The following is a 26,216-nucleotide window of genomic DNA, read 5'->3' on the forward strand; positions in this document are numbered from 1 at the left end:
GCAGCATCTGCAGAGAACATGGATAGGTGATGTTGAGGCAACCGTGGCTGACAAGGGAAGTTAGGGATGGAATAAAACTAAAAGAAAAGTTGTATAACATAGCAAAGTAGCGGGATTTGCAAATTTGCTGATGACACAAAGCTGGGTGGCAGTGTGAACTGCAAAGAGGATGCTAGGAGGTTGTAGGGTGACCTGGACAGGTTGAGTGAGTGGGCAGAAGCATGACAGATGCAGTATAATGTAGATAAATGTGAAGTTATCTACTTTGGTGGCAAGAACAAGGAGGCAGGTTATTATCTCAATGGTGACAGATTCGGAAAAAAGGAAGTGCAACGAAACCTGGGTGTCCTTGTACATCAGTCACTGAAAGTAAACATGCAGGTACAGCAGACAGTGAAGAAAGCTAATGGCATGTTGGCCTTCACAACGCGAGGATTTGAGTTTAGGAGTAAAGAGGTCCTTCTGCAGTTGTACAGGGCCCTGGTGAGATCATATCTAGAGTATTGTGTGCAATTTTGGTCTTCTAATTTGAGGAAGGACATCCTTGCTTTTGAGGCAGTGCAGTGTAGGTTCACGAGGTTAATCCCTGGGATGGCGGGATTGTCATATGAGGAAAGATTGGAGAGACTGCGCTTGTATTCACTGGAATTTAGAAGTATGAGGGAGGATCTTATAGAAATGTAAACAATTATATAAGGACTGGACAAGCTAGATGCAGGAAAAATGTTCCCAGTGTTGGGGGAGTCCAGAACCAGGGGTCACAGTCTAAGAATAAAGGGGAGGTCATTTAAAACTGAGATTAGAAAAACGTTTTCACCCAGAGAGTTGTGAATCTGTGGAATTCTCTGCCACAGAGAGCAGTGGAGGTCAATTTTTAAAAGAGAATTAGATAGAGCTCTAGGGGCTGGCAGAATCAAGGGATATGGGGAGAAGACAGGCACGGGGTACTGATTCTGGTTGATCAGCCATGATCACAATGAATAGCGGTGCTGGCTCGAAGGGCCAAATGGTTTCCTTCTGCACCTATTTTCTAAGTTTCCATGTTTTTTTGTTTTGGGTCGGGACGTGTTCTTCAAGTTCAGCCGTGTAATGTTGAAGTTCAGCCCGTGTCACTATTTCGTGTCAAATTCTGTGGCATTTTAGATCAAGAAATAATTTTATGGCCAGATCTTTGACCATTCTACACAAATTCCCCACAGGATTGGATGAGTGGATCATCCCCGGGGATGTGTGGGTTAACATAATGAGTGTTTGACGGCACTGGGCTTCTACTCGCTGGAGTTTAGAATGATGAGGAGGGACCTCATTGAAAATTACCAAATAGTGAAAGGCTTGGATAGAGTGGATGTGGAGAGGATGTTTCCACTAGTGGGAGAGCCTAGAACCAAAGACCATAACCTCAGAATAAAAGGACGTACCTTTAGAAAGGAGATGAAGAGGAATTTCTTTAGTCGGAGGGTGGTGAATCTGTGGAGTTCATTGCCACAGACGGCTGTGGAGGCCAAGGCATTGGGTGCTTTTAAAGTGGAGATTTTAAGGCAGAGATAGATGATCCTTGATTAGTACGGGTGTCAGAGGTTATGGGGAGAAGGCAGGAGAGTGGGGTTGCGAGGGAACGATAGATCAGCCAGGTTTGAATGGTGGAGTAGACTTGATGGGCCGAATGGCCTATATCTGATCCTATGACTGATGGTCGGTAACCCAGTACTCTGGGGTGTCAGTAAACCCACTACGCCTCAGCTTATTGATAAGTGGTATCCCAATCAAATCAAATGCGTTATTTTTAATTTAGATCTGTACGTGCTTTGATGTTCCTGTGATGTTTACAAATAAGTGCAGCTATAAATGGAACTTGTGCAAAATTCACAAAATCAAAAACCAGAGGACATAGGTTTAAGGTGAGGGGGGGGGGGGATATTTAATAGGAACCTGTGGGGTAACTGTTTTTACACAAAGGGTGGTAAAGGTCTCGACCCAAAACGTCACCCATTCCTTCCATCCAGAGATGCTGCCTGTCCCGCTGAGTTACTCCAGCATATTGTGTCAATCTTCGGTGTAAGCCAGCATCTGCAGTTCCTTCCTGCATCAGGGTGGTGGGTGTAGGGAACGTGTTGCCAGAGGAGGTAGTTTGAGGCGGGTATTATCACAACATTAAAAATATATATTTGGACAGATACATGGATGGGACGGGTTTAGAAGGATACGGGCCAAATGCAGGCAGGTGGGACCAGACAAAAGAATGGGTCGGATGGGCTTGTATTCGTGGAATCTAGACGGATGAGAGGGGCTCTTATAGAAACATGTAAAATTCTTGAAGGATTGGACAGGGTAGATGCAGGAACAATGTTCCCGATGTTGGGGGAGTCCAGAACCAGGGGTCACACAGTTTGAGAATAAGGGGTTGGTCATTTAGGACTGAGGTGAAGAAACATAGAAAATAGGTGCAGGAGTAGGCCATTCAGCCCTTCGAGCCTGCACCGCCATTCAATATGATCATGGCTGATCATCCAACTCAGTATCCCGTACCTGCCTTCCCTCCATACCCCCTGATCCCCTTAGATATCTTTAGATCCACTTTAAGAAAACGTCTTTCACCCAGTGGTGAATCTGTGGAATTCTCTGCCACAGAAGGCAGTGGAGGCCAATTCACTGGATGTTTTCAAGAGAGAGTTAGATATAGCTCTTAGCCCTAAGAGATAAATCTAACTCTCTCTTAAAACGAATTGGCCTCCACTGCCCTTTGATCCTTTTATTCTCTTAGCCCTGAATCAAAGGATATGGGGAGAATGGCAGGAACAGAGTACTGATGGTGGATGATCAGCCATGATCATATTGAATGGTGGTGCTGGGTCGAAGGGCTGAATGGCCTACTCCTGCACCTATTTTCTATGTTTCTATGTGTTGAAGGGGCATGTTGGTCGGTGTGGGCAAGTTGGGCCGAAGGGCCTGTTTCCACACTCTGACCCAATTCAGGTGCTTTATGATGTTAGAAGATCATGTTGTGATGCTAAGTTATGATGTGGCGTAAATCCATGCTGACTCGGACTGATCCTGTTACTGCTATCAAAATGTGCGGCAATTTCATCTTTTATAATTGACTCCAGCATCTTCCCCACCACTGATGTCAGGCTAACTGGTCTATAATTCCCTGTTTTCTCTCTCCTGCCTTTCTTAAAAAGTGGGATAACATTAGCTACCCTCCAATCCACAGGAACTGATCCTGAGTCTATAGAACATTGGAAAATTATCACCAATGCATCCACAATTTCTAGAGCCATTTCCCTAAGTACCCTGGGATGCAGACCATCAGGCCCTGGGGATTTATCAGCCTTCAGCCCCATCAGTCTACCCAATACCATTTCCTGCCTAATGCGGATTTCCTTCAGTTCCTCCGTCACCCCAGATCCTCTGGCCACTACTATATCAGGAAGATTGTTTGTGTCCTCCTTAGTGAAGAAAGATCCAAAGTACCTGTTCAACTCATCTGCTCAACTAGTCCCAGTCCTGCGTTTAGACTATTTACTAGTACTAGTCTAAATGTCTTTTAATTGTTGTTATCAAATCTGCCTCAACTACCTCCTCTGGCAACTCCTTCCATACATCCACCGCCCTTAATGTGAAAAAGTTATCCCTCATGTTCCTATTAAACTTTTCCCCCTTCACCATAAACCTATATCCTCTGGTTCTCGATTTCCCTACTCTGGGCAAGAGACTCTTTGCATATCAGTTCAATTCAGTTTAGTTTATTGTCACGTGTACCGAGGTACAGTTAAAAGCTTTTGTTGCGTGCTAACCAGTCAGCGGAAAGACAATACATGATTACAATCGAGCCATTTACAGTGTACAGATCCGTGATAAGGGAATAACATTTAGTGCCAGTAAAATACTATCAAAGATAGTCCGAGGATCACCAATGAGGTAGATAGTAGTTCAGGACTGCTCTCAGGTTGTGGTAGGATGATTCAGTTGCCTGATAACAGCTGGGAAGAAACTGTCCCTGAATCTGGAGGTGTGCGTTTTCACACTTCTGTACCTTTTGCCTGATGGGAGAGGGGAGAAGAGGGAGTGGCCAGGGTGCGACTCGTCCTTGATTTTGCTGCTGGCCTTGCCGAGGCAGCGTGAGGTATAAATGGAGTCAATGGAAGGGAGGTTGGTTTGTGTGACGGTCTGGGCTGCGTCCACAATTCTCTGCAATTTCTTGCGGTGTTGGATGGAGCTGTTCCCAAACCGTGCTGTGGTACATCCTGATGCAGCCTGTCCACCCCGGTCTATTCTTCTCATGTTCTAGTCTTTAACACCCATCAGTGATGGGATGAGGAGAAGGAAAACTGAAGGGTTTCCTCGGTGTATGTGCCTTCCCAACGGCACCACGGGAAGACAGACACAAAATGCTGGAGTAACTCAGCGGGACAGGCAGCATCTCTGGAGAGAAGGAATAGGTGATGTTTCGGGTCGAGACCCTTCTTCAGACCCGAAGCGTCACCCATTCCTTCTCTCTAGGGATGCTGCCTGTCCCGCTGAGTTACTCCAGCATTTTGTGTCTATCTTTGTTTTAAACCAGCATCTGCAGTTCCTTCCTACACACCAATAAGGGAGGGACGGATTGGGGGGGGAGGAAAGAAAATAAGATATGAATGTCAGATGGAAATAACTTCTTTGCACATGTTGGAACAGCTGACGAGACGTGAAGAAATTCATCAGTTGTCGCTCGTACATGATCAACATTCCTGCATTCCCTACATATTGTGCAAAATTATGATACTTCAATGATACATTATTGTCACATGTACTGAGGTTCAGTGAAATGCTTTATTTTACACACAACCCAGTAAAATCATACAGCACTCATGACCCAGGCAGTACACAAGTGTCGCCACATCTTGGTGCCGCCCATAGTTACAAATGTTCCTCTCCAACCGTTTTAAAATTATTTTACCTTTATACAGTGGAACGGACTTGACGACAAACAGGGACTTAAATTGTTGAAATTCTTTGCAGCTCAGATTCTGTTTTTTTTTTCTAGTTTAGGGGGGTTTTGTTTTTTCCTTTTTTTTCTTTTTATCTTTTTGTTTTTTTTGTATACAAGTTTTCTTTTAAACATTTAACTATATTTACATAGAGACTGGGAGGTCTATATTCAATGTGTATTTTGACACTGGAGTCATATTTAGGTTATACCTGTTATTAAGCGTTTCGGCCCGAAATGTTGCCCTCTCCTTCGCTCCATAGATGCTGCTGCACCCGCTGAGTTTCCCCAGCATTTTTGTGTACCTTCGATTTTCCAGCATCTGCAGTTCCTTCTTAAACACATGAATGTAATCCTGATCCCAATGTATCAATATCATTGTTATTTTTATCATAGAAACACAAAATAGGTGCAGGAGTAGGCCATTCGGCCCTTCGAGCCAGCACCGCCATTCGATATGATCATGGCTGATCATCCAACTCAGTATCCCATCCCCGCCTTCTCTCCATACCCCCTGATCCCTTTAGCCACAAGGGCCACATCTAACTCCCTCTTAAATATAGCCAATGAACTAGCCTCAACTACCTTCTGTGGCAGAGAATTCCACAGATTCACCACTCTCTGTGTAAAAAAATGATTTTCTCATCTCGGTCCTAAAAGAAGTCACCCTTATCCTTAAACTGTGTGACCCCTTGTTCTGGACTTCCCCAACATCGGAGAACAATCTTGCTGCATCTAGCCTCTCCAACCCCTTAAGAATATTGTAAGGTTCTATAAGATGCCCCCTCAATCTTCTGAATTCTAGCGTGTACAAGCCGAGTCTTTCTTCATATGAAAGTCCTGCCATCCCAGGAATCAGTCTGGTGAACCTTCTCTGCACTCCCTCTATGGCAATAATGTCCTTCCTCAGATTTGGAGACCAAAACTGTACACAATACTCCAGTTGTGGTCTCACCAAGACCCTGTACAACTGCAGTAGAACCTCCCTGCTCTTATACTCAAATCCTTTTGCTATCCTTTTTGTTTTGTTTTGTTTTGTTTTTGTTTTTGGAAAAAAAGCTAATTAAAAGATTTTAAAAGAAAGAAAGACAAATGATCACCGGACATTCCTATATACTGCCTGTCGTCGCATGTGGCAGCAGGCACCCCAGCCCCCTCATAAATGGCCGGCATGGCGGTTGAGTTGCTAACCCATGCAGGTCAATGGGAGCACATACAAACTCCGTACAGGCAGCACCCGTAGTCGGGATCGAACCCGGGTCCCTGGGGCTGTAGGACAGCGACTCCGCTGCTGTGCCACCGTGCATCTCAAAAGCTCCAGCAAACCATCTTAAAACCAATAAGCTGCTGAAGACTGGACAAGACTGAATGAAGTGGGGCGCAGCTTTTGAAGCTGCTGACTCACAGCACCATTCCAAATCAGTCCTCTGAATTATGGCCCTGTCCCACGGTACGAGTTCATTACAAGAGCTCTCCCAAGTTTAAAAAAAATCAAACTCGTGGTAAACACGGAGAATGAACGTACTGGGTACATCGGAGCTCGGGGACGTCTCTTAGTGGCTCGTAACGCTAACAGGTACTTGGGAAGACTCGCTAACGGCAGGTAAGCTCGGAAAGACTCGTGAAGATTTTTCAACATGTTGAAAAATGTCCACGAGAGCCCCAAGTACCGATGAGTGGCCATTACCGTAAATCTCCGAGTTTGAATCAGGGCAAACTCGGGAGAGCTCTTGGAATGAACTCGTACCGTGGGACAGGGCCATTAGCGATCGACTATAAACGTGCTAGCTCACACATTACAATTGCTCCATACTCAAGTCTCTACTCCTCCACGTTCAGTTTAGTTTATTGCTTGGATTGTTTTCTCACGTACACTGGAGGTTTGAGGGGGGACTTCAGTTCAGTTTATTGTCACGTGTACCGAGGTACAGTGGACAGCTTTTGTTACGTGCTACCGGTTAGCGGAAAGACAATTGAGTGATTACAATCGATCCATTTACAGTGTACAGATACATGATGAGGGAATAACGTTTAGTGCAAGGTAAAGCCAGCAGATGAGTCCTGCAGATGGGCAGTCACGGTGGTGCAGCGATAAAGCTGCTGCCTTTCAGTGCGAGCAGCAGCGGAGACTCGAGTTCGATCCCGACTACAGGTGCTGTCTGTACGAAGTTTGTACGTTCTCCCCGTGACCTGGGTGGCTTTTCTCTGAGATCTTCGGTTTCCTCCCACACTCCAAAGACATACAGGTATGTAGGTTAATTGGCTTGGTGTGTGTTAATGTGCGGGGATCCCTGGTCAGTGCGGACTCGGTGGGCCGAAGGGTCTGTTTCCACTCTATCTCTAAACTAAGCTAAATCTATGCACTAAATGGCCCGATTGTAATCACGATTTTGTCTTTCCACTGTCTGGTTAGTACGCAACTAAAACATTTCACTGTACCTCGATACACGTGACAATAAACCAAACTACATATCCAGTATTACAGTCGCTCCCTTTGGGGTGGGCAGAGGGGGTGGGGGACCTCTTAAATTTCATCGCACACGTAACAAATTAACTGGTGGGCTACTGTGAGTGCAGGGATCAATCTGGTGCACAGCTGTTGCAGTCACAAACAGCTGAGATAATCCTGTAAAACCACGGTCTTAGCAGATGACGATACGCAGTCGCCTGATAAGCCTCAGCTATTCTTCCTGTCAGGGCCTTCAATTGTTTCCCGACCCCGGGCACCAGGCTCTGATTTCCACACATCAGGGCCTTTTGGAAGATGCTGAGGGACAACATGATGGCAGCTTCCAAAGTGCTAACTCGTGGAACAAACAAAAAAACCCAGACTGGGCACTTAGAGCCATAGAGTCGCACAATTTTGTAAACAGGCCCAACTTAGAGTCACAGAATGACACAGTGTGGAAACAGGCCCTTCGGCCCAACTTGCCCACACCGGCCAACATGTCCCGTCTACACTAGTCCCGCCTGTCTGCATTTGGCCCATATCCCTCCAAACCTGTCCTATCCATGTACCTACGGAGAGAAGGAATGGGTGACGTTTCGGGCCGAGACTCTTCAGTCTGCAGAAGGGTCTCGAACTGAAACATTACCCATCCCCTCTCTCCAGCGATGCATCCTGTCCCGCTGAGTTACGCCAGCATTTTGTGTCTATCTTCGGTTTAAATCAACATCTGCAGTTCCGTCCTTCAATATCCATGTACCTGTCTATCTGTTTCTTAAATGTTGGGATAGTCTCTGCCTCAACTACCTCCTTCAGCAGCTTGTTCAATGCACCTACCACCATTTGTGTGAAAAAGTTGCACCTCAGATTCCCATTAAATACCTCTACTCTGAGCAAGAGTGCATCTACCCAATCTATTCCTCTCATGATTTGATACACTTCTGTAAGATCACCCCTCATCTTCCTGCACTAGAAGGAATAGAGACCCAGCCTACTCAACCTCTCCCTATACCTCGGACCCTCGAGCCCTGGCATCATCCTCGTAAACATCCTCCTTGTTGCTGACTGACCCATGGTTGCTTTCCCCGGTGTGTTACACGTGTCAGTTTTAAACTGAGAGGAAGATGGACATTTTAGCCCTTTGGATTAGTCTTAAGAGTAGCAGACTGGATTCCTAAACATTTGGTTGACCAGAAATTAGGGCGGCACGGTGGCGCAGCGGCAGAGTTGCTGCCTCACAGCGCCAGACACCCCGGTTCTATCCTGACTATGGGTGCAGTCTGTATGGAGTTTGTACGTTCTCCCCGTGACCTGCATGGGTTTCCCCCGGGTGCTCCAGTTTCCTCCCACATCCCAAAGATGTGTGGGTTTGTAGGTTAATTAACCTGTAAAATTCCTCTGCGCTGTATCTCTAAACTAAACTAAAGTAGCAGACTATATTCCTAAAGCTTTAGGCATCCAGAAATTCTGGGGGCCCTTCCACTCCACCACCTCGTTAATCAAAAATACCTTGGTAATGGTTTTGGCTCATTTATACACAATAATAAATCACTTTCAATTGAAATGAAGCCCATCAAACCAACCTCCCCTCCATTGACTCCATCTACACCTCACGCTGCCTTGGCAAGGCCAGCAGCATCATTAAGGAACAGACCTACCCCGGTCACTCCCTCTTCTCCCCTCTCCCATCAGGCAAGAGGTACAGAAAACACATACCTCCAGATTCAGGGACAGTTTCTTCCCAGCTGTTATCAAGCTTGATCCTTGAAAATTTGATTTAGACTTTAGGCTTTTAGAAACATAGAAAATAGGTGCAGGAGGAGGCCATTGGGCCCTTTGAGCCAGCAGCACCATTCATTGTGATCATGGCTGATGGTCCTCAATCAATAACCCGTACCTGCCTTCTCCCCATATCCCTTGACTCCACTAGCTCCTAGAGCTCTATCGAACTCTCTTAAATCCATCCAGTGATTTGGCCTCCACTGCCCTCTGTGGCAGGAAATTCCACAATTTCACTCTCTGGGTGAAAAAGTTTTTTTCTCACCTCAGTCTTAAATGGCCTCCCCTTTTGAGACACAGCGCGGAGATCGGCCCTGAGGCCCACCGAGTCTGCGCCGGCCAGCGATCACCTCTTACACTAACACTATCCTACACACACTAGTGACAATTTACAATTTTACCATACCCAATTAACCTACAAACTTGTACATCTTTGGAGTGTGGGAGGAAACCAAAGTACCCGAAGAAAACCCACGCGGTCACAATAGACAATAGGTGCGGGAGTAGGCCATTCGGCCCTTCGAGCCAGCACCGCCATTCAATGTGATCATGGCTGATCATCCACAATCAGTACCCCGTTCCTGCCTTCTCCCCATATCCCCTGGCTCCGCTATTTTTAAGAGACCTATCTAGCTCTCTCTTGAAAGCATCCAGAGAACCGACCTCCACCGCCCTTCTGAGGCAGAGAATTCCACAGACTCACCACTCTCTGTGAGAAAAAGTGTTTCCTCGTCTCCGTTCTAAATGGCTCACTCCTTATTCTTAAACAGTGGCCCCTGGTTCTGGACTCCCCCAACATCGGGAACATGTTTCCTGCCTCTAGTGTGTCCAAACCCTAAACAATCTTATATGTTTCAATGAGATCACGGGGAGAACGTACAAACTCCGTACAGATAGCACCCGTAGTCAGGATTGAACTCGGGTCTCTGGCATTGTGAGGCAGCAACTCCCACGCCAATTAAGCCAATTGCGATCAAATAATTCCTCATGCGATGAAAATTTGTTTTCACAAGTAATCCTGAAGTAAGCTTTCAAGTAACTTTTTCCTTTTTCTTTCTGCTTTTACTGTTTTCCTTTGCCTTTTTTTGCTCTGTAATCGTGATTTATATCTATCTTGGACTTCCTGTTTTACATTTCCTAGTTTGGACTGGGTAAGGAGTTGTCTAGCTGATTGTTTGGAGAGTCATTTCTGCTGGCCACCAGCAGAGGGCGTCACATTGGGTTGAGACCCAAGTCTGGAGCAAGTCCCTGCCCAAAAACTCTGCCTCCTGCTGTCGGTGGAATGAACAGCAAGTGCAGTTCCTTCTTCGAAGTTTGGACAGATATTTAGCGTCTACTTGAGATCCAAATGTTCATGTTTCACAATTTGTGGCTTCTGATAAGTCCATGCTGCTGCTTATATAGTTTATACACACAAACCGTTTTAGTTTTAGTTTCGAGATACAGCTCGGAAACAGGCCTTTCGGCCCACCGAGTCCACGCCGACCAGCGATCCTCGCGCATTAACACTACCCTACACACACTAGGGACAATTTTACATTTTTATATCCAGCCAATTAACCTACAAACCTATACGTCTTTGTAGTGTGGGAAGAAACCGAAGATCTCGGAGACAACCCACGCAGGTCACGGGGAGAACGTACAAATTCTGTATGGACAGCACCTGTAGCCGGGATCGAACCGGGGTCTCTGGTGCTGTAAGGCAGCAATTCTACCGCTGCACCAATAGTTTTAGTGTGAACCAAAAGTCTAACTTCTATTTAGTATGGAAACAAATGGCGATCACTTCGTCAAGACAAGTGTTTAAGAAAGAACTGCAGATGCTGGAAAAATCCAAGGTAGACAAAAAATGCTGGAGAAACTCAGCGGGTGAGGCAGCATCTATGGAGAGAAGGAATAGGTGAAGTTTCGGGTCTCGTTGCCTCACCTGCTGAGTTTCTCCAGCATTTTTTGTCTACCTTCGACAAGACAAGTATTTCTTTATAGAGAGAAATTTGGCTTCCATTGAATGCATCATTTTCTCTTGTGCGATATGTTTAATTTTAAACCGTGCAAGGTCAGACAGCATATGATTTGTTGGTTAAACTACCACGGCATCACAGGTATAGAGTGGGCAGAAGGGCTTTTGGCACATTGGCCTTCATCAGTCAAAGCATTGAGTATAGAATTTGGTTGGACACAATACTGTTGTATAGGACATTGGTAGGCAGCATTGTACAGTATTGTGTTCAGTTTTGGGTACAGTGTTATAGGAAAGATGTCAGACTGGAAAGGGTGCAGAGAAGATTCATGAGAATGTTGCCAGGACTTGAGGGCCTGAGCTATAGGAAGAGGATGAGCAGACTAGGACTTTATTCCTTGGAGCGCAGGAGGACAAGGAGTGATCTTATAGGGGTACACAATATCATGCGAGGAATAGATCGAGGAGTAGATCGGGTGATTCTATCCAATCTATTCCTAAAATCATGAGAGGAATAGATCGGGTAGAATCAGAGTTCTCGATTCCTCTACTCTGGGCAAGAAACAGAGTTTCTTTCAAGAGTAGAGGAATCGTGAACCAGAGGACATAGGTTAAAATTGAAGGAGGGAAAGATTTAATAGGAATCTGATGGGGTACCTTTTTCACACAAAGGTTGGCGGGTGTATGGAATGAGCTGCCGGAAGTGGTAGTTGAGGTAGGTACATGGATTTAGATAGGTACATGGATAGGAGAGGTTTAGAGGGGTATGGGCCAAACAACAGACAGGTGGAACTAGTGTAGATAGGACATGTTGGCCAGTATGGGCAAGTTGGGTCGAAGGGCCTGTTTCCATGCTCTAAGACTCTTGCTGGCCTAACTAGGGCAACACATAAGTGCTCAGCAGGTCAGGCAGCATCTGTGGAGGGAAAAGCATGGACGGGGCACGTAAATTCATAAGTTCTAGGAGAAGAATTAGGCCATTAGGTCCATCATGTCCAGTCCGCCATTCAATCACGGCTGATCTACCTTTCCCTGTTAACCTCATTCTCCTCCCTCTGTCTGTCTGCAGCTCCTTGAGTCCTCCCTGACTAGAAATATGAAGGGAACCTAAGTTTAAAAGTCTCATTTAACTCCTGACAACTATGCGGTCGGGTGTTTGACCGCCACATTGAGACGAGTCAGGTTGTTGGGAAGGCCATTCACGGTCACTTTCCAAAGGGCAGTCAGATACAGGCAATTAGTGGCGAGACCTTTATTAACACCATCCAGCTAATGGAGAATAAACAAGATATGTAGAACAGGTTTGATCAATGTTGAGGATGGCGCAGCGGTAGAGTTGCTGCCTCACAGCGCCAGAGACCCGGGGTAGATCCTGACAACGGGTGCTGTCTGTGTGGAGTTTGTACATTCTCCCCGTGACCATGTGGGTTGCTCCAGGTGCTCCGGTTTCAATAGACAATAGGTGCAGGAGTAGGCAATTCGGTCCTTCGAGCCAGCACCGCCATTCAATGTGATCATGGCTGATCATCCCCAATCAGTACCCTGTTCCTACCTTCTCCCCATATCCCCTGACTCTGATATCTTTAAGAGCCCTATCTAGCTCTGTCTTGAATGCATCCAGAGAACCGGCCTCCACCGCCCTCTGAAGCAGACAATTCCAGACTCACAACTCTCTGTTTCCTCCCGCACTCTGAAGACGTACAGGTTTGTGGGTTGATTGGCTTTGGTATAGCGTGTGTACCCTTGCCAGTGTGTAGGATTGTGCCAGTGTACAGGGTTATCACTGGAAGGTGAGGACCTGGTGGGCCGAAGGTCCTGTTCCCGCGCTGTATCTCTAAAGTCTAAAAAAAAGTCCAGATGACAACTGAACCTTTGTTTATCTGTACCTTTCTTTTTCAGGGCCTCATAACACCTGGGATATCCCCTGGGGCGTGTCCACTGGCCCCACCACCGCCCCCTCCTGGTCCGCCTCCGATACTGCAGTCAGAAACAGCGAAGGACGAGAGTCGTTCCCAGCTCTTCGCCCAGCTGAACCAAGGGGAAGGCATTACCAGGGGTGAGCCAGTACACCAGCACAGTGCCTTTGTGGTGCACCGGGGGGAGTCTTGCCTTCCACGCCCTCACAGTCATAAGGGATAGGAGTAGAATTAGGCCATTCGGCCCATCAAGTCTACTCCGTCATGCAGTCATGTCCGACTTTCTCTCCCTCCTCACCCCATTCTCCTGTCTTCTCCCCATAATCTCTGACACCCGCATTAATCAAGATTCTATCCATCCATCTCTGCTTTAAAAATATCCACTGACTTGGCCACCACAGCCCTCTGTGGCAAAATATTCCACCGACTCAGCACCCTCTGACTAAAGAAATTTTTCCTCATCTCCTTCTTAAAAGAACATCCTTTAATTCTGAGGCTATGTAAATTGGCCCTGGTAAATTGACCTCTGGTTCTAGACTCTCCCACTAGTGGAAACATCCTCTCCACATCCACTCTAACCAAGCCATTCGCTATTCTGTACATTTCCCAATGAGGTCCCCCCTCATTATTCTAAACACCAGCGAGTACAGACCGAGTTATAAAGTGATACAATGTGGAAACAGGCCATTCGGCCCAACTTGCCCACACCGGCCAACATGTCCCAGCTACACTAGTCCCACTTGCCTTCGCTTGGTCCATATCCCTCCAAATCTGTCCAATCCATGTACCCGTCTAACTGTTTCTTAAACGATGGGATAGTTCCAGCCTCAACTACCTCCTCTGGCAGCTTGTTCCATACATCCACCACCTTTTGTGTGAAAAGGTTACCCCTCAGTTTCCTATTAAATATTTTATCCTTCACCTTGAACCTATGTCCCCTGGTCCTCGATTCCCCTACTCTGGGCAAGAGACACTGGGCGTCTACCCGATCTATTCTTCTCATGGTTTTGTACCCTCTATCAGATCATCCCTCATCCTCCTGCACTCCATGGAATAGAGTCCCAGCGTACTCAATCTCTCCCTATAGCTCACACCCTCTAGTCCTGGCAACATCCTCGTAAATCTTTTCTGAATGCCGGCAAATGCTCATCATATGTTAACCTACTAATTCCTGGGATAAACCTCCTTTGGCCCAAATCCCTCAAAACCTGCCCTATCCATGTACCTGTCCAAATATTAAACGTTGCAATTGTCCTGGCCTGAACTATCAGCTCATTCCATACACCCACCACCCATTGTGTAAAGAAGTTACCCCTCAGATTCCTATTAAATCTACACCCCCCCCCCCCCCCCCCACCTCACTTCAAACCCTATCTTTGGAATGTGCAAGGCAAACTGACCTCCTGGAGAAATCCCACGCAGGTCACGGGGAGCACTCTGTGCAAACTCCGCGCCGACAGCACGCGTAGTCAGGAACGAACCTGGGTCTTTGGCGCAGTGAGGCAGCAACTTAGTTTTGTTGAGAGATACAGCTCGGAAACAGACCCTTCAGCCCACCGACCAGCGACCCCCACACACTAACACATCCTACACACTCTAGGGACGATATTTACATTTACTCCAAGCCAATTAACCTACAAATATGTACGTCGTTGGAGTGGGACGAAACCAAAGATCTGAACTGAACATTTTATGGGCAGTCACGGTGGCGCAGCGGTAGAGTTGCTGCCTTACAGCGAATGCAGCTCCGGAGACCCAGGTTCGATCCTGACTACGGGCGCTGTCTATACGGAGTTTGTACGTTCTCCCCGTGACCTGCGTGGGTTTTCTCTGAGATCTTCGGTTTCCTCCCACACTCCAAAGACGTACAGGTTTGTAGGTTAATTGGCTTGGTAAATGTAAAAAATTGGCCCAAGTGGGTGTAGGATGGTGTTAGTGTGCGGGGATCGCTGGTCGGCGTGGACCCGGTGGGCCGAAGGGCCTGTTTCCGCGCTGTATCTCTAAACTAAATCTCGGAGAAAACCCACGCAGGTCACGGGGGGGGGGAACGGGACGGGATGTACAAACTCCCCGCAAGCGGCACCCGTGGTCTTTACCGCAACTCGCTGCGCCATCGAGTCACCCCCCCCCCCCCAAAGAGAGAGGCGCCCTCGTGAGAGCACACTGTGTTGAATGGAGCGCCAGAGACCCCGGTTCGATCCCGATTACAGGTGCTGTCTGACTGTACGGAGTTCTGCGTACGTTATAACAATTCCCACGTGATCTCGGCCCTACAAGTGGGAACAACTTTTTCCCTTAGTCCGACCTGATCTAATACGGTTCCATATGCCTATCCAATTTATTTTTAAATGATACCAATGAACCTGCCTCCACCACTTCCACTGGAAGCTCATTCCACACCGCTACCACTCTCTGAGTAAAGAAGTTCCCCCTCATATTACCCCTAAACTTCTGTCCCTTAATTCTCAAGTCATGTCCTCTTGTTTGAGATTAATTGGTCTTGATAAAAATGTTTAAATTGTCCAGTGCTGAGTGATGCTCTACCCAGAGCTTTTCAGCGTACTACATCCAGATCCAGATCCAGATCCAGAATGCTCTTCCGTGCCGGTGAAACTGTGACCGTTCTCCCTGCAGGTCTCCGCCACGTCGCCGATGACCAGAAGACCCACAAGAACCCCAATCTCCGTTGGCAGAGCGGGCAAGTAAACTCACCGTCCAAGACTTGCGCGGATAGTCCCACATCTCCCATGTCCCCTCCACAACAGCCACGGACACCTCTGCTGGAGCTGGAAGGAAAGAAATGGAGAGTGGTAAATATAACCCAATGAACAGGTCTGGCCTCCTGCGCAACGCCCGATAAAAGACTTATGGCATTGGGGTGAGGTGGGCAGTGGGGGGACGAGGGGCAGGTATATCTCCACTTTCCTTTTTTCTTTTTTTCTTTCTTTTATCTCTATTTTCTTTTCAGCCACTCTACTTTGTGGTCTAGGGGTCTTTTCTATGCGCTTTTTCGAGCTATCTTTTCACCTCTCACTTTTTCCCTCTCTTGTTCTCTCTCTCTTCGTTTCTTTCATTTTCAGGTTATAAGGTTAAAAATGAAGCCATACAATAATTGTATAATTTTAGATGCCGAATGTTTTATTTTTGCACAATTGCTTCTAATAAAAATAATGAAAAAAAAAAAAAAAGACTTATGGCACAGGGCGGTGAATCTGTGGAGCTCTTTGCCGCATATTGGGTGTGGAGGCCAAGTCAAGGTAGATTCTTGATTAGTGCGGGTGTCAGGGGTTACGGGGAGAGTGGGGTTGAGAGGGAAAGATAGATCAGCCGTGATTGAATGGCAGAGTAGACTTGATGGGCCGAATGGCCTAATTCTGCTCCTAGAACTCATGAACTTATGAAAACCAAGAAGTAGTTTTTGAAGTGTAACAACTGTTGTAAATGTAGAAAGCACAGCGGCTCCTTTAGGACTGAGATGAGAAAAACATTTTTCACGCAGAGAGTGGTGAATCTCTGGAACTCTGCCACAGAAAGTAGTTGAGGCCAGTTCATTGGCTATATTTAAGAGGGAGTTAGATGTGGCCCTTGTGGCTAACGGGATCAGGGGGTATGGAGAGAAGGCAAGTACTGGATACTGAGTTGGATGATCAGCCATGATCATATTGAATGACGGTGCAGGCTCGAAGGGCCGCATGGCCTACTCCTGCACCTATTTTTCTATGTTTCTAAATCGCAGTTGGATATTCACCAACTGATTCATATTTCTGTGGAATTCTCTACCTCAGAGAGCGGTGGAGACCGGTTCTCTGGATGCTTTCAAGAGTGAGCTAGGTAGGGCTCTTAAAGATAGCGGAGTGGGGGATATGGGGAGAAGGCAGGAACGGGATACTGATTGGGGATGATCAGCCATGATCACATTGAATGGCAGTGCTGGCTTGAAGGGCTGAATGGCCTACTCCAACACCTATTGTCTATTGTCTATATTTGGCAATGTTGCTTGAGGAGTGAAGATAACACTCTTGAAGAGCTTGGATCTTTTACATGCACCGGGGAAGTCTCTGTATGGCATCTCATTCTTTAACAATACCTCCTTCACTAAAAGTTATGTTGATTAGTCATAGGAGCAGAATAAGGCCATTCGACCCATCAATAGACAATAAGTGCAGGAGTAGGCCATTCGGCCCTTCGAGCCAGCACCGCCATTCAATGTGATCATAGCTGAGAATTCCACAGACTCGCCACTCTCTGTGAGGAAAAAGTGTTTCCTCGTCTCCGTTCTAAATGGCTTACTCCTTATTCTTAAACTGTGGCCCCTGGTTCTGGACTTCCCCAACATCGGGAACAGGTTTCCTGCCTCTAGCGTGTCCAAACGCTTAACAATCTTACATGTTTCAATGAGATCCGCTCTCATCCTTACAAACTCCAGAGTGAACAAGCCCAGCGGCTTCATTCTCTCAGCATATGACAGTCCCACCATCCCTGGAATTAACCTTGTAAACCTACGCTGCACTCCCTCAATAGCAAGGATGTCCTTCCTCAAATTTCCACCCTTCAATTTTAACCTATGTCCTCTGGTTCTTGATTCCTCTACTCTGGGCAAGAGACTCTGTGCATCTACCCAATCTATTTCTCTCATGATTTTGTGCAAACCTATAAGATCACTCCTCGTCCTCCTGCACTCCAAGGAATGAAGTCCTAGTCTGCTCATCCTCGTCCTATAGCTCAGGCCCTCAAGTCCTGGCAACATTCTCGTAGATCTTCTCTGCACTCTTTCCAGCTTTCCAGACCAAAACTGAACACAATCTAGTTCTTGATTTCCCTACTCTGAGCAAGAAACTGTGCATTACCCGATTACCCGATTTATTCCTTTTACGATTTTGTCCACATGTAAGATCACCCCTTATCCTCCTGTGCTCCAGGGAATATAATTCTAGCCTACTCGACCACCTCCCTATAGCTCATGCCCTTGTCCTGAAAACATTCTTGTCAAGAATACTCTCTTGCCTTGCAACTTGGCTAACATAGAAGCATAGAAAATAGGTGCAGGAGTAGGCCATTCAGCCCTTCGAACCAATATGATCAAGGCTGATCATCCAAAATCAGTACCCTGTTCCTGCTTTCTACCCATATCCCTTGATTTCGTTAGCCGTAAGAGCTATATCTAATTATTTCTTGAAAACACCCAGTGAATTGGCCTCCACTGCCTTCTGCTGCAGAGAATTCCACAGATTCACAACTCTCTGAGTTAATACGTTTTTCCTCATCTCAGTCCTAAATGGCCAACCCCTTTTTCTTAAACTGTGACCCCTGGTTCTGGACTCCCCTAACATGGCGAACATTTTTCCTACATCTAGCCTGTCCAATCCCTTAAGAATTTTATATATTTCTATAAGATCGCCTCTCATTGAGTTGTACAGGGCCTAGTGAGACCACACCTGGAGTATTGTGTGCAGTTTTGGTCTCCAAATTTGAGGAAGAACATTCTTGCTATTGAGGGAGTGCAGCGTAGGTTCACGAGGTTAATTCCCGGGATGGCGGGACTGTCATATGTTGAAAGAATGGAGAGACTGGGCTTCTATACACTGGAATTTAGAAGGATGAGAGGGAACCTTATTGAAACATATAAGATCATTAAGAGGCAGGAAACACGTTCCCGATGTTGTGGGAGTCCAGAACCAGGGGCCACAGTTTAAGAATAAGAGATTTAGGCCATTTAGAACGGATATGAGGAAAAACCTTTGGTCTGAAGGACCTGTTTCTGCGCTGTATCTCAAAACCAAACTAAACTAAGAGGGAGTGACCGGGGTGAGACTGGTCCTTGATTCTGCTGGTGACCTTGCTGAGGCAGCGTGAAGTGTAGATGGAGTCAATGGAAAGGTGGTTGATTTGTGCGATGGTCTGGGCTGCCTCTGCAGCTCTCTGCTGTTCACCTGCTGTTCTGCTCGCTCTGGACCTAAATGGAGGAATCCAAGATGACATTCACTTTAGTCACCAGGTATTTAAGAGAGGTTGATGTCAGAAGTGGGGGGAGGGAGGAAGGGTGATGTTTAAACTTCCCAGTAATTGTTCTTTTTTCATTTCTTTTTAAGGAATATCAAGAGAATGAAAGAAGCCTGGTCATTTCTGAGGCAGAACTGAAACACGTTGCCTACGTCTATAAATGCAACAACTCTGTCATTAAAATTCAAGGCAAAATCAATTCCATTACCATAGGTAAGCAATTAGTAAATATTTAAAGAACTGGGAGCTTAACAAAGGAGCGGCACAGTGGCGCAGCGGTAGAGTTGCTGCCTTACGAGCGCCAAAGATCCGGGTTCGATCCTGGCTACCGGTGTTGTTTGTACGGAGTTTGTACGTTCTCCCCGTGACCTGCATGGGTTTTCTTTGAGATATTCGGTTTCCTCCCACACCCGATGTTGGGGGAGTCCAGAACCAGGGGCCACAGTTTAAGAATAAGGGGTAAGCCATTTAGAACGGAGACGAGGAAACATTTTTTCTCACAGTGAGTGGTGAGTCTGTGGAATTCCCTGCCTCAGAGGGCAGTGGAGGTCGGTTCTCTGGATGCTTTCAAGGGAGAGCTAGAAAGGGCTTAAAAATAGCAGTCAGGGGATATGGGGAGAAGGCAGGAACAGGGTACAGATTGGGGATGATCAGCCATGATCATATTGAATGGCGGTGCTGGCTCGAAGGGCCGAATGGCCTACTCCTGCACGTATTGTCTATTGTTTATTGTCCAAAGACCTACAGGTTTGTAGGTTAATTGGCTTGGTATTAATTTTTAAAATTGACTTTAGTGTGTGTAGGATAGTGTTAATGCGCATGGATCGCTGGTCGGTGCGGACTCGGTGGGACGTAGGGGTTGGTTTGCGCGCTATTTCTCTAAAGTAAACTGAACTAAAGCCTGCACATCATTGCTGTCCTTTTGCAACACAGAAGCTGGTCCCTTCAACTAATTCTTTCCATTTCAGATTCCTGTAAAAAGCTTGGCCTTGTGTTTGAAAACGTGGTGGGAATTGTCGAAATCATCAATTCACGGAATGTGGAAGTTCAGGTAAAGAGCGATTTATCTGAACAGAAGTAAATATGAGCTAGCTCGATTGTAGAACATTTTGCAAATCTGTCTCTTGCTTTGTAAAACTTTGGTAGGTAGAAAAATGTGTGATAGAAAATTCACATTAGTGGCAGTCACGGTGGAGCAGCGGTAGAGTTGTTGCCTTACGGCGCTTGAAGCGACGGAGACCCGGGTTCGATCCCGACTACGGGAGCTGTCTGTACGGAGTTTGTACGTTCTCCCCAAGACCTGCGTGGGTTTTCTCCGAGATCCTCGGTTTCCTCCCACACTCCAAAGTCGCACGGGTTAGCAGGTTAATTGGCTTGGTGTAAGGAAACTGTCCCGTGTGTGTAGGATAGTGTTGGTGTGCGGGGATTGCTGGTCGGTGCGGACTCGGTGGGCCGAAGGGCCTGTTTCCGCACTGTATTTCTAAACTAAACTAAGATAAGGATTAAATTGTAGAAAGTAAGATAAGGGTTAGATTGTAGAATTTTTTTGCAAATCTGTCTGCTTTGTAAAAATTTGGCAGATAGAAAATGTATGATAGAAAATACACATTGATGTCGATATTATTTCAATTATAGTTTTGTATTCGCGCATTTATTAAAAAATTATTGAGTATTAAATGAACATAATATACCCCATTTATCTGGCGAAAGGACAAGATAGTGGATGTGGAGAGGATTTTTCCACTTCTGGGAGAGTCTAGAACCAGAGGTCATGGCCTTGGAATAAAAGGACATAGCTTTAGGAAGGAGGTGAGGAGGAATTTCTTTGGTCAGAGGGTGGTGAATCTGTAGAAAACATTGCCACAGACAAGGCTGTCGAGGCCAAGTCAATGGATACTTTAACGGTGGAGGTTGGAGGTTCTTGATTAGTAACAGTGTCAGGGGTAATGGAGAGAAGGCAGGAAATAGGGTTGAGAGGGAAAGATAGATAGACCATGATTCAATGGTGTGGACTTGATGGGCCGAACGGCCTAATCCTACTCGGGAGTTCCAGAGCCCCGGCCGCAGGGGTGCAGAATCGATCAGCTGATCAGTCCTGATGAGGTCGTGATCAGCCACCTCACCCGGCCTTGGTGCCACATATTTTCAGGGAGACTTCTGGGGGGGGGGGGGGGGGGGGGGGGGGGAGGGGGGATTTCAAGCGCACTCTCGTAATTGTGTCCGCATTAAAGGAGGTGCCGGAAAATCGGCATGACAATCCATGACAACTTGAAGGTACAAAAACCTGGAATTATCACTATTTACCAGTCCCAGTGGTACTATATATCAAGGGAGAGTCAAGAGAGTTTTATATGGAAAGACATTCTTGCCATAGAGGGAATACAGCGAAGGTTAACCAGACTGATTCCTGGGATGTCAGGACTTTCATATGAAGAAAGACTGGATAGATTCGGCTTGTACACGCTAGAATTTAGAAGATTGAGGGGGGATTTTATAGAAACTTACAAAATTCTTAAGGGGTTGGACAGGCTAGATGCAGGAAGATTGTTCCCGATGTTGGGGAAGTCCAGAACAAGGGGTCACAGTTTAAGGATAAGGGGCAAATCTTTTAGGACCGAGATGAGGAAAACATTTTTCACACATTTTTCAGAGTGGTGAATCTCTGGAACTCTCTGCCACAGAGGGTAGTTGAGGCCAGTTCATTGGCTATATTTAAGAGGGAGTTAGATGTGGCCCTTGTGGCTAAATGGATCAGGGGGTATGGAGAGAAGGCAGGTACAGGATACTGAGTTGGATGATCAGCCATGATCTTATTGAATGGCGGTGCAGGCTTGAAGGGCCGAATGGCCTACTCCTGCACCTATTTTCTATGTTTCTATTGTCATGTGTCCCAGATAGAACAATGAAATTCTGACTTGCTGCAGCACAACAGGATATGTAATCAATATAATAAAGGAGAGAGAAAACAAAAATATTTACAGTGTTAACATGAGCGAGTCTTGGTCAGCATGCATGAGTTCAGTTCAGTTTAGTTTGTTGTCACGTGTACCGAGAAACAGTGAAAAGCTTTTGTTGCGTGCTAACCTGTCAGCGTAAAGACAACACATGATTACAATTGAGCCATTTACAATGTATAGATACATGATAAGGGAATAACGTTTAATGCAAGGTAAAGCCAGCAAAGTCCGATCAAGGATAGTCCGAGGGTTATCAAAGAGGTAGATAGTAGTTCAGCACTGCCCTCTGGTTGTGGTAGGATGTGGTAGTTGGGCCGAATGGCCTGGTTCCATGCTGTATGATTGTATGAAAGGTTCGATTCGGCATACACTTTAATCAAATGTATTACAGTAACGGGCAGCACGGTGGCGCAGCGGTAGAGTTGCTGCCTTACAGCGCCAATGACCCAGTTTCGATTCCGACTAAGGGTGCTGTCTGTACGGAGTTTGTATGTTCTCCCCGTGGGTTTTCTCCTGAATCTCTGGTTTCCTCCCACACTCCAAAGATGTGCAGGTTTTTTAGGTTAATTGGCTTCGGTAAAATTGTAAATTGTCCCTAGTGTGTAGGATAGTGTAGGTGTATGGGGATCGCTGGTCGGCACGGACTCGGTGGGTTGAAGGGCCTGATTCCGCAGTGTATATCTAAACTAAGCTAAACTAATCGATGTATTACAGTAATCAAAAAGCAAAATACTGGAGATGCAGAAATCTGAAATGAATAAAATAGAACAGTACAGCAGTGGAACAGGCCCTTCCTTCAGCCTAAACTGTCCTCGCTAAAAATGATGCCAAGTTAAACTAATATCCTCTGCCCGCACATGATCCGTACTCCTCCATTAAAAGAGAAAAATGCTGGAAATATGCAACAGGTCTAGCTGCATCTTTAGTTTAATTTAGTTTAGAGAGGAAACAGGCCCTTCGGCCCATCAAGCCCGCACCGACCAGCAATTCCCGCACACTAACACTATCCTACACACACTAGGGACAATTTACAATTTTACTGAAGTCAATTAACCTGCACGCCTGTACTTCCTTGCAGTGTGGGAGGAAACCCACGCTCCCGGGGAAACCCACGCAGATCACGGGGAGAACGTACAAACTCCATACAGACAGCACCCGGAGTCAGGATCGAACCTGGATCTGTGGCACTTCTTCTTCTTCTTCTTTTGTGTGGCGTGCACAGCCTAAAGTTGTTGGACAACTTGTTCTATTTGATCAACCTTTTGTGCACGTCGACTTGATTGCATTAGTCAAACAGGGCGGACCACGTGAAGGTTGCAATCTTCCACCCCGATGTCTGGCACTGTAAGGCAGCAACTCTACCACTGCGCCACCGGAGAAATACATTTGATTAAAGTGTGCGCTGAAGCAAATCTATGCAAACAGAAACAGTTAATATCTCAGGTCAATGTCTATTCATCGAGTTCTGCTGAATTAAAACATTAACTTTGTTTCTCTCTCCCTCCACAGCTGATGTCGGACCCGCTCAGCATTTAAGGCATTTTCTGTTTTTGTTTATTAATGCGAAACAGTGCTAATGATGGATTAAAAACTGGCTGTTAACTTTGTAAATTACAGGAGCTCTGGCCTTGTTTTCAGCAGGCAGTTCATTAGCACTGAACAGACTCTGAAGGGATAATATCATGAGTTTGTATTCCCGCAGGTGAATCTGAATTTCTCACAAGCCTGAGAATATTCAGCGACATCCCAATCGCCATCTGGATTGTTCACTTATTGGGAAAAGACAAGATGATTCAGGCTGCTAACAGGCAGATTACAGACAGGCACCTATCCATGTTCTCCAGAAGGGCAGCACAGTGGCGCAGCGGTAGAGTTGCTGCCTTACAGCGCCAGAGACCCAGGTTCGATCCTGACTACTGGTGCATGTCTGTAAGGAGTTTGTACGTTCTCCAGAATCTCTGGTTTTCTCCCACACGTACAGGTTTGTAGGTTAATTGGCTTGGTGTAAATGTACATTGTCCCTAGTGTTGTAGGATAGCGGCCCATCGGCCCACTGAGTCCGCGCCGACCTGCAATCATCCTGTAACACTATCTTACACACGAGGGACAGTATTACCAAAGCCAATAAACTACACGTTTATGAGTTTGGAGTGTGGGAGGAAGCTGGAGCACCTGGAGAAAACCCCCCGTGGTCACAAGGAGAACGTACAATCTCCATACAGACAAGCACCTGTAGTCAGGATGGAACCCGGATCTCTGGCGCTGTAAGGCAGCAACTCTACCGCTGCGTCACCGTGCCACCCGCTAACAGTGAGTAAAGGAAGTCTGAAATGAGGAAACTGTCTGTCTGCAGCAAGGATTGTTCAGTAGGGACGTTTCTAAACCCCACATGCAATTTGCTTACTTTATAATTTTGAAATCCCTCCTCATCTAACATATCTTGTTGTGATCTCTCCAGTGTCGATAGTTTGCTCTGTTTGGAAGTCAGATTCAACTTCCTGGCATCCGTCTTCAACAGGTACATCTTCAAGATGCCATTTAGCTGGATTGCCAATAAAATTGTGCCTTGAATTCACAGGTGCTGTACAAAGTGCCGACTATATCCATCAATAAAACCGAGGGCTGCCACATATACCTCAGTGAAGAGTCTTTAGGATGCGAGATAATCAGTGCCAAGTCTTCTGAAATGAACATCCTAATTCCTCGAGGGGAAGACTATGTAAGTTTTACCTACACACGAACCCTAACTTGACGTTTCAGGCTATTATTGTGATTATGAATTGGACAACAGGCGAATAATTTTTTTTTTTGTTCTCTCTCATTCGTGTAGTGTTTTGTTAGAACCACGTGGAGGTTACATGTGTGAAAGGGCTGGATAGAGTGGATTTGGAGAGGATGGTTCCACTAGTGGGAGAGGCTAGGACCAGAGGCCTTAGTAGCCTCAGCATAAAAGGACATACCTTTAGGAAGGAGATGAGAAGGAATTTCTTTAGTCAGAGGGTGGTGAATCTATGGAATGGATTTTGTTTAAAGTGGGGATTGACAGTGTAATGTTCTTTGTGTGGCCCTGTTGTGACTAGCACAATGATTACATGACCGCCGTCTTGTAAGATAAGTTTAATCTGCAATGACTGAAACTTCCAGAAGGTCACTTGACCTCAGTCACGAGGCACAGGTACATTTGTCACCTTCTGCTTTTGGCCTCAAGGGGCACTGGCATTTACATTACATATTACATTACATATACATCACAAATTCCATTCTAATACATTCAATGATAGTACATTACAAATACATCACAGACAGATTCTTACTTAGTGTCGGGGTTATGGGGAGAAGGCAGGAGAGGGTGGTTGAGAGAGAGAGAGAGAGAGATAGATCAGCCATGATTGAATGGCGGAATAGACGTGATAGGCCGAATGGCCTAATTCTGCCCCTACAACTTATGAACTTTGGAGTAACAGAAATCCACCCTTACAGAATTCACAAATCTCTACTGTGCAATAACATTACCGTTTGCCGAATTTATGTGAAAAAAAGTAAAGAAATAAGCACACTCTCTTTACTCATTCGGTGAGGCGTATACAAGTGACATGGATTTGCGTTATGGAATATCAGGATATGGACCATTTTCTAGGAATGCAAACCTTCCATAATGCGGCCCTCTGGCCCTATATGCCCACGCCGACCAACATGCCCCGTCTACACTAGTCCCACTTGCCTGCGTTTGGCCCATATCTCTCTAAACCTATCCTCTGGGATATGGGAGGAAACCAGAGCACGCGGTCACAGGGCGAATGTGCAAACTCCACACAGACAGCATCCGAGGGCAGGATCACTCCCGGGTCTCTGGTAAGCCGTAAGAAGAATTTTGTCTCAAGGGAATGGAAGTTCACAAGTTATAGGAGTAGAATTGGGCCATTTGGCCCATCGAGTCTACTCCACCATTCAATCATGGCTGATCTCTGCCTCCTAATCCCATTATCCTACCTTCTCCCCATAACCCTTGACACCCGTTTTAATCAAGAATTTGTCTATCTCTGCATTAAAAATATCCACTGACTTGGCCTCCACAGCCTTCTGTGGCAATGAGTTCCACAAATTAACTCCCTTCTGACTAAAGAAGTTCCTCCTCACCTCCTTTCTAAAAGAGCGCCCTTTAATCCTGAGGCTATGATCTGGTCCTAGACTC

The 26,216-nt window shown here is 46.2% G+C and overlaps 1 protein-coding gene across 2 annotated transcripts in view; it reads left to right on the forward strand.

The window, feature by feature from the left end:
- The window catches only part of cap2 (cyclase associated actin cytoskeleton regulatory protein 2), a 138,838-nt gene that overhangs the window by 106,711 nt on the left and 5,911 nt on the right, over positions 1–26,216 (forward strand). For both annotated transcript variants that reach the window (XM_055654535.1, XM_055654542.1), the window contains 5 exons: positions 13,051–13,207; positions 15,702–15,877; positions 19,157–19,280; positions 20,036–20,118; positions 24,603–24,743. In XM_055654535.1, coding sequence (XP_055510510.1) covers positions 13,051–13,207; positions 15,702–15,877; positions 19,157–19,280; positions 20,036–20,118; positions 24,603–24,743 — 681 coding nt within the window. The remainder of the gene's footprint in view (positions 1–13,050; positions 13,208–15,701; positions 15,878–19,156; positions 19,281–20,035; positions 20,119–24,602; positions 24,744–26,216) is intronic.

Source organism: Leucoraja erinacea, chromosome 2, assembly GCF_028641065.1.
Source record: "Leucoraja erinacea ecotype New England chromosome 2, Leri_hhj_1, whole genome shotgun sequence".
In the NCBI taxonomy this organism is placed as follows: Eukaryota; Metazoa; Chordata; class Chondrichthyes; order Rajiformes; family Rajidae; genus Leucoraja; species Leucoraja erinaceus.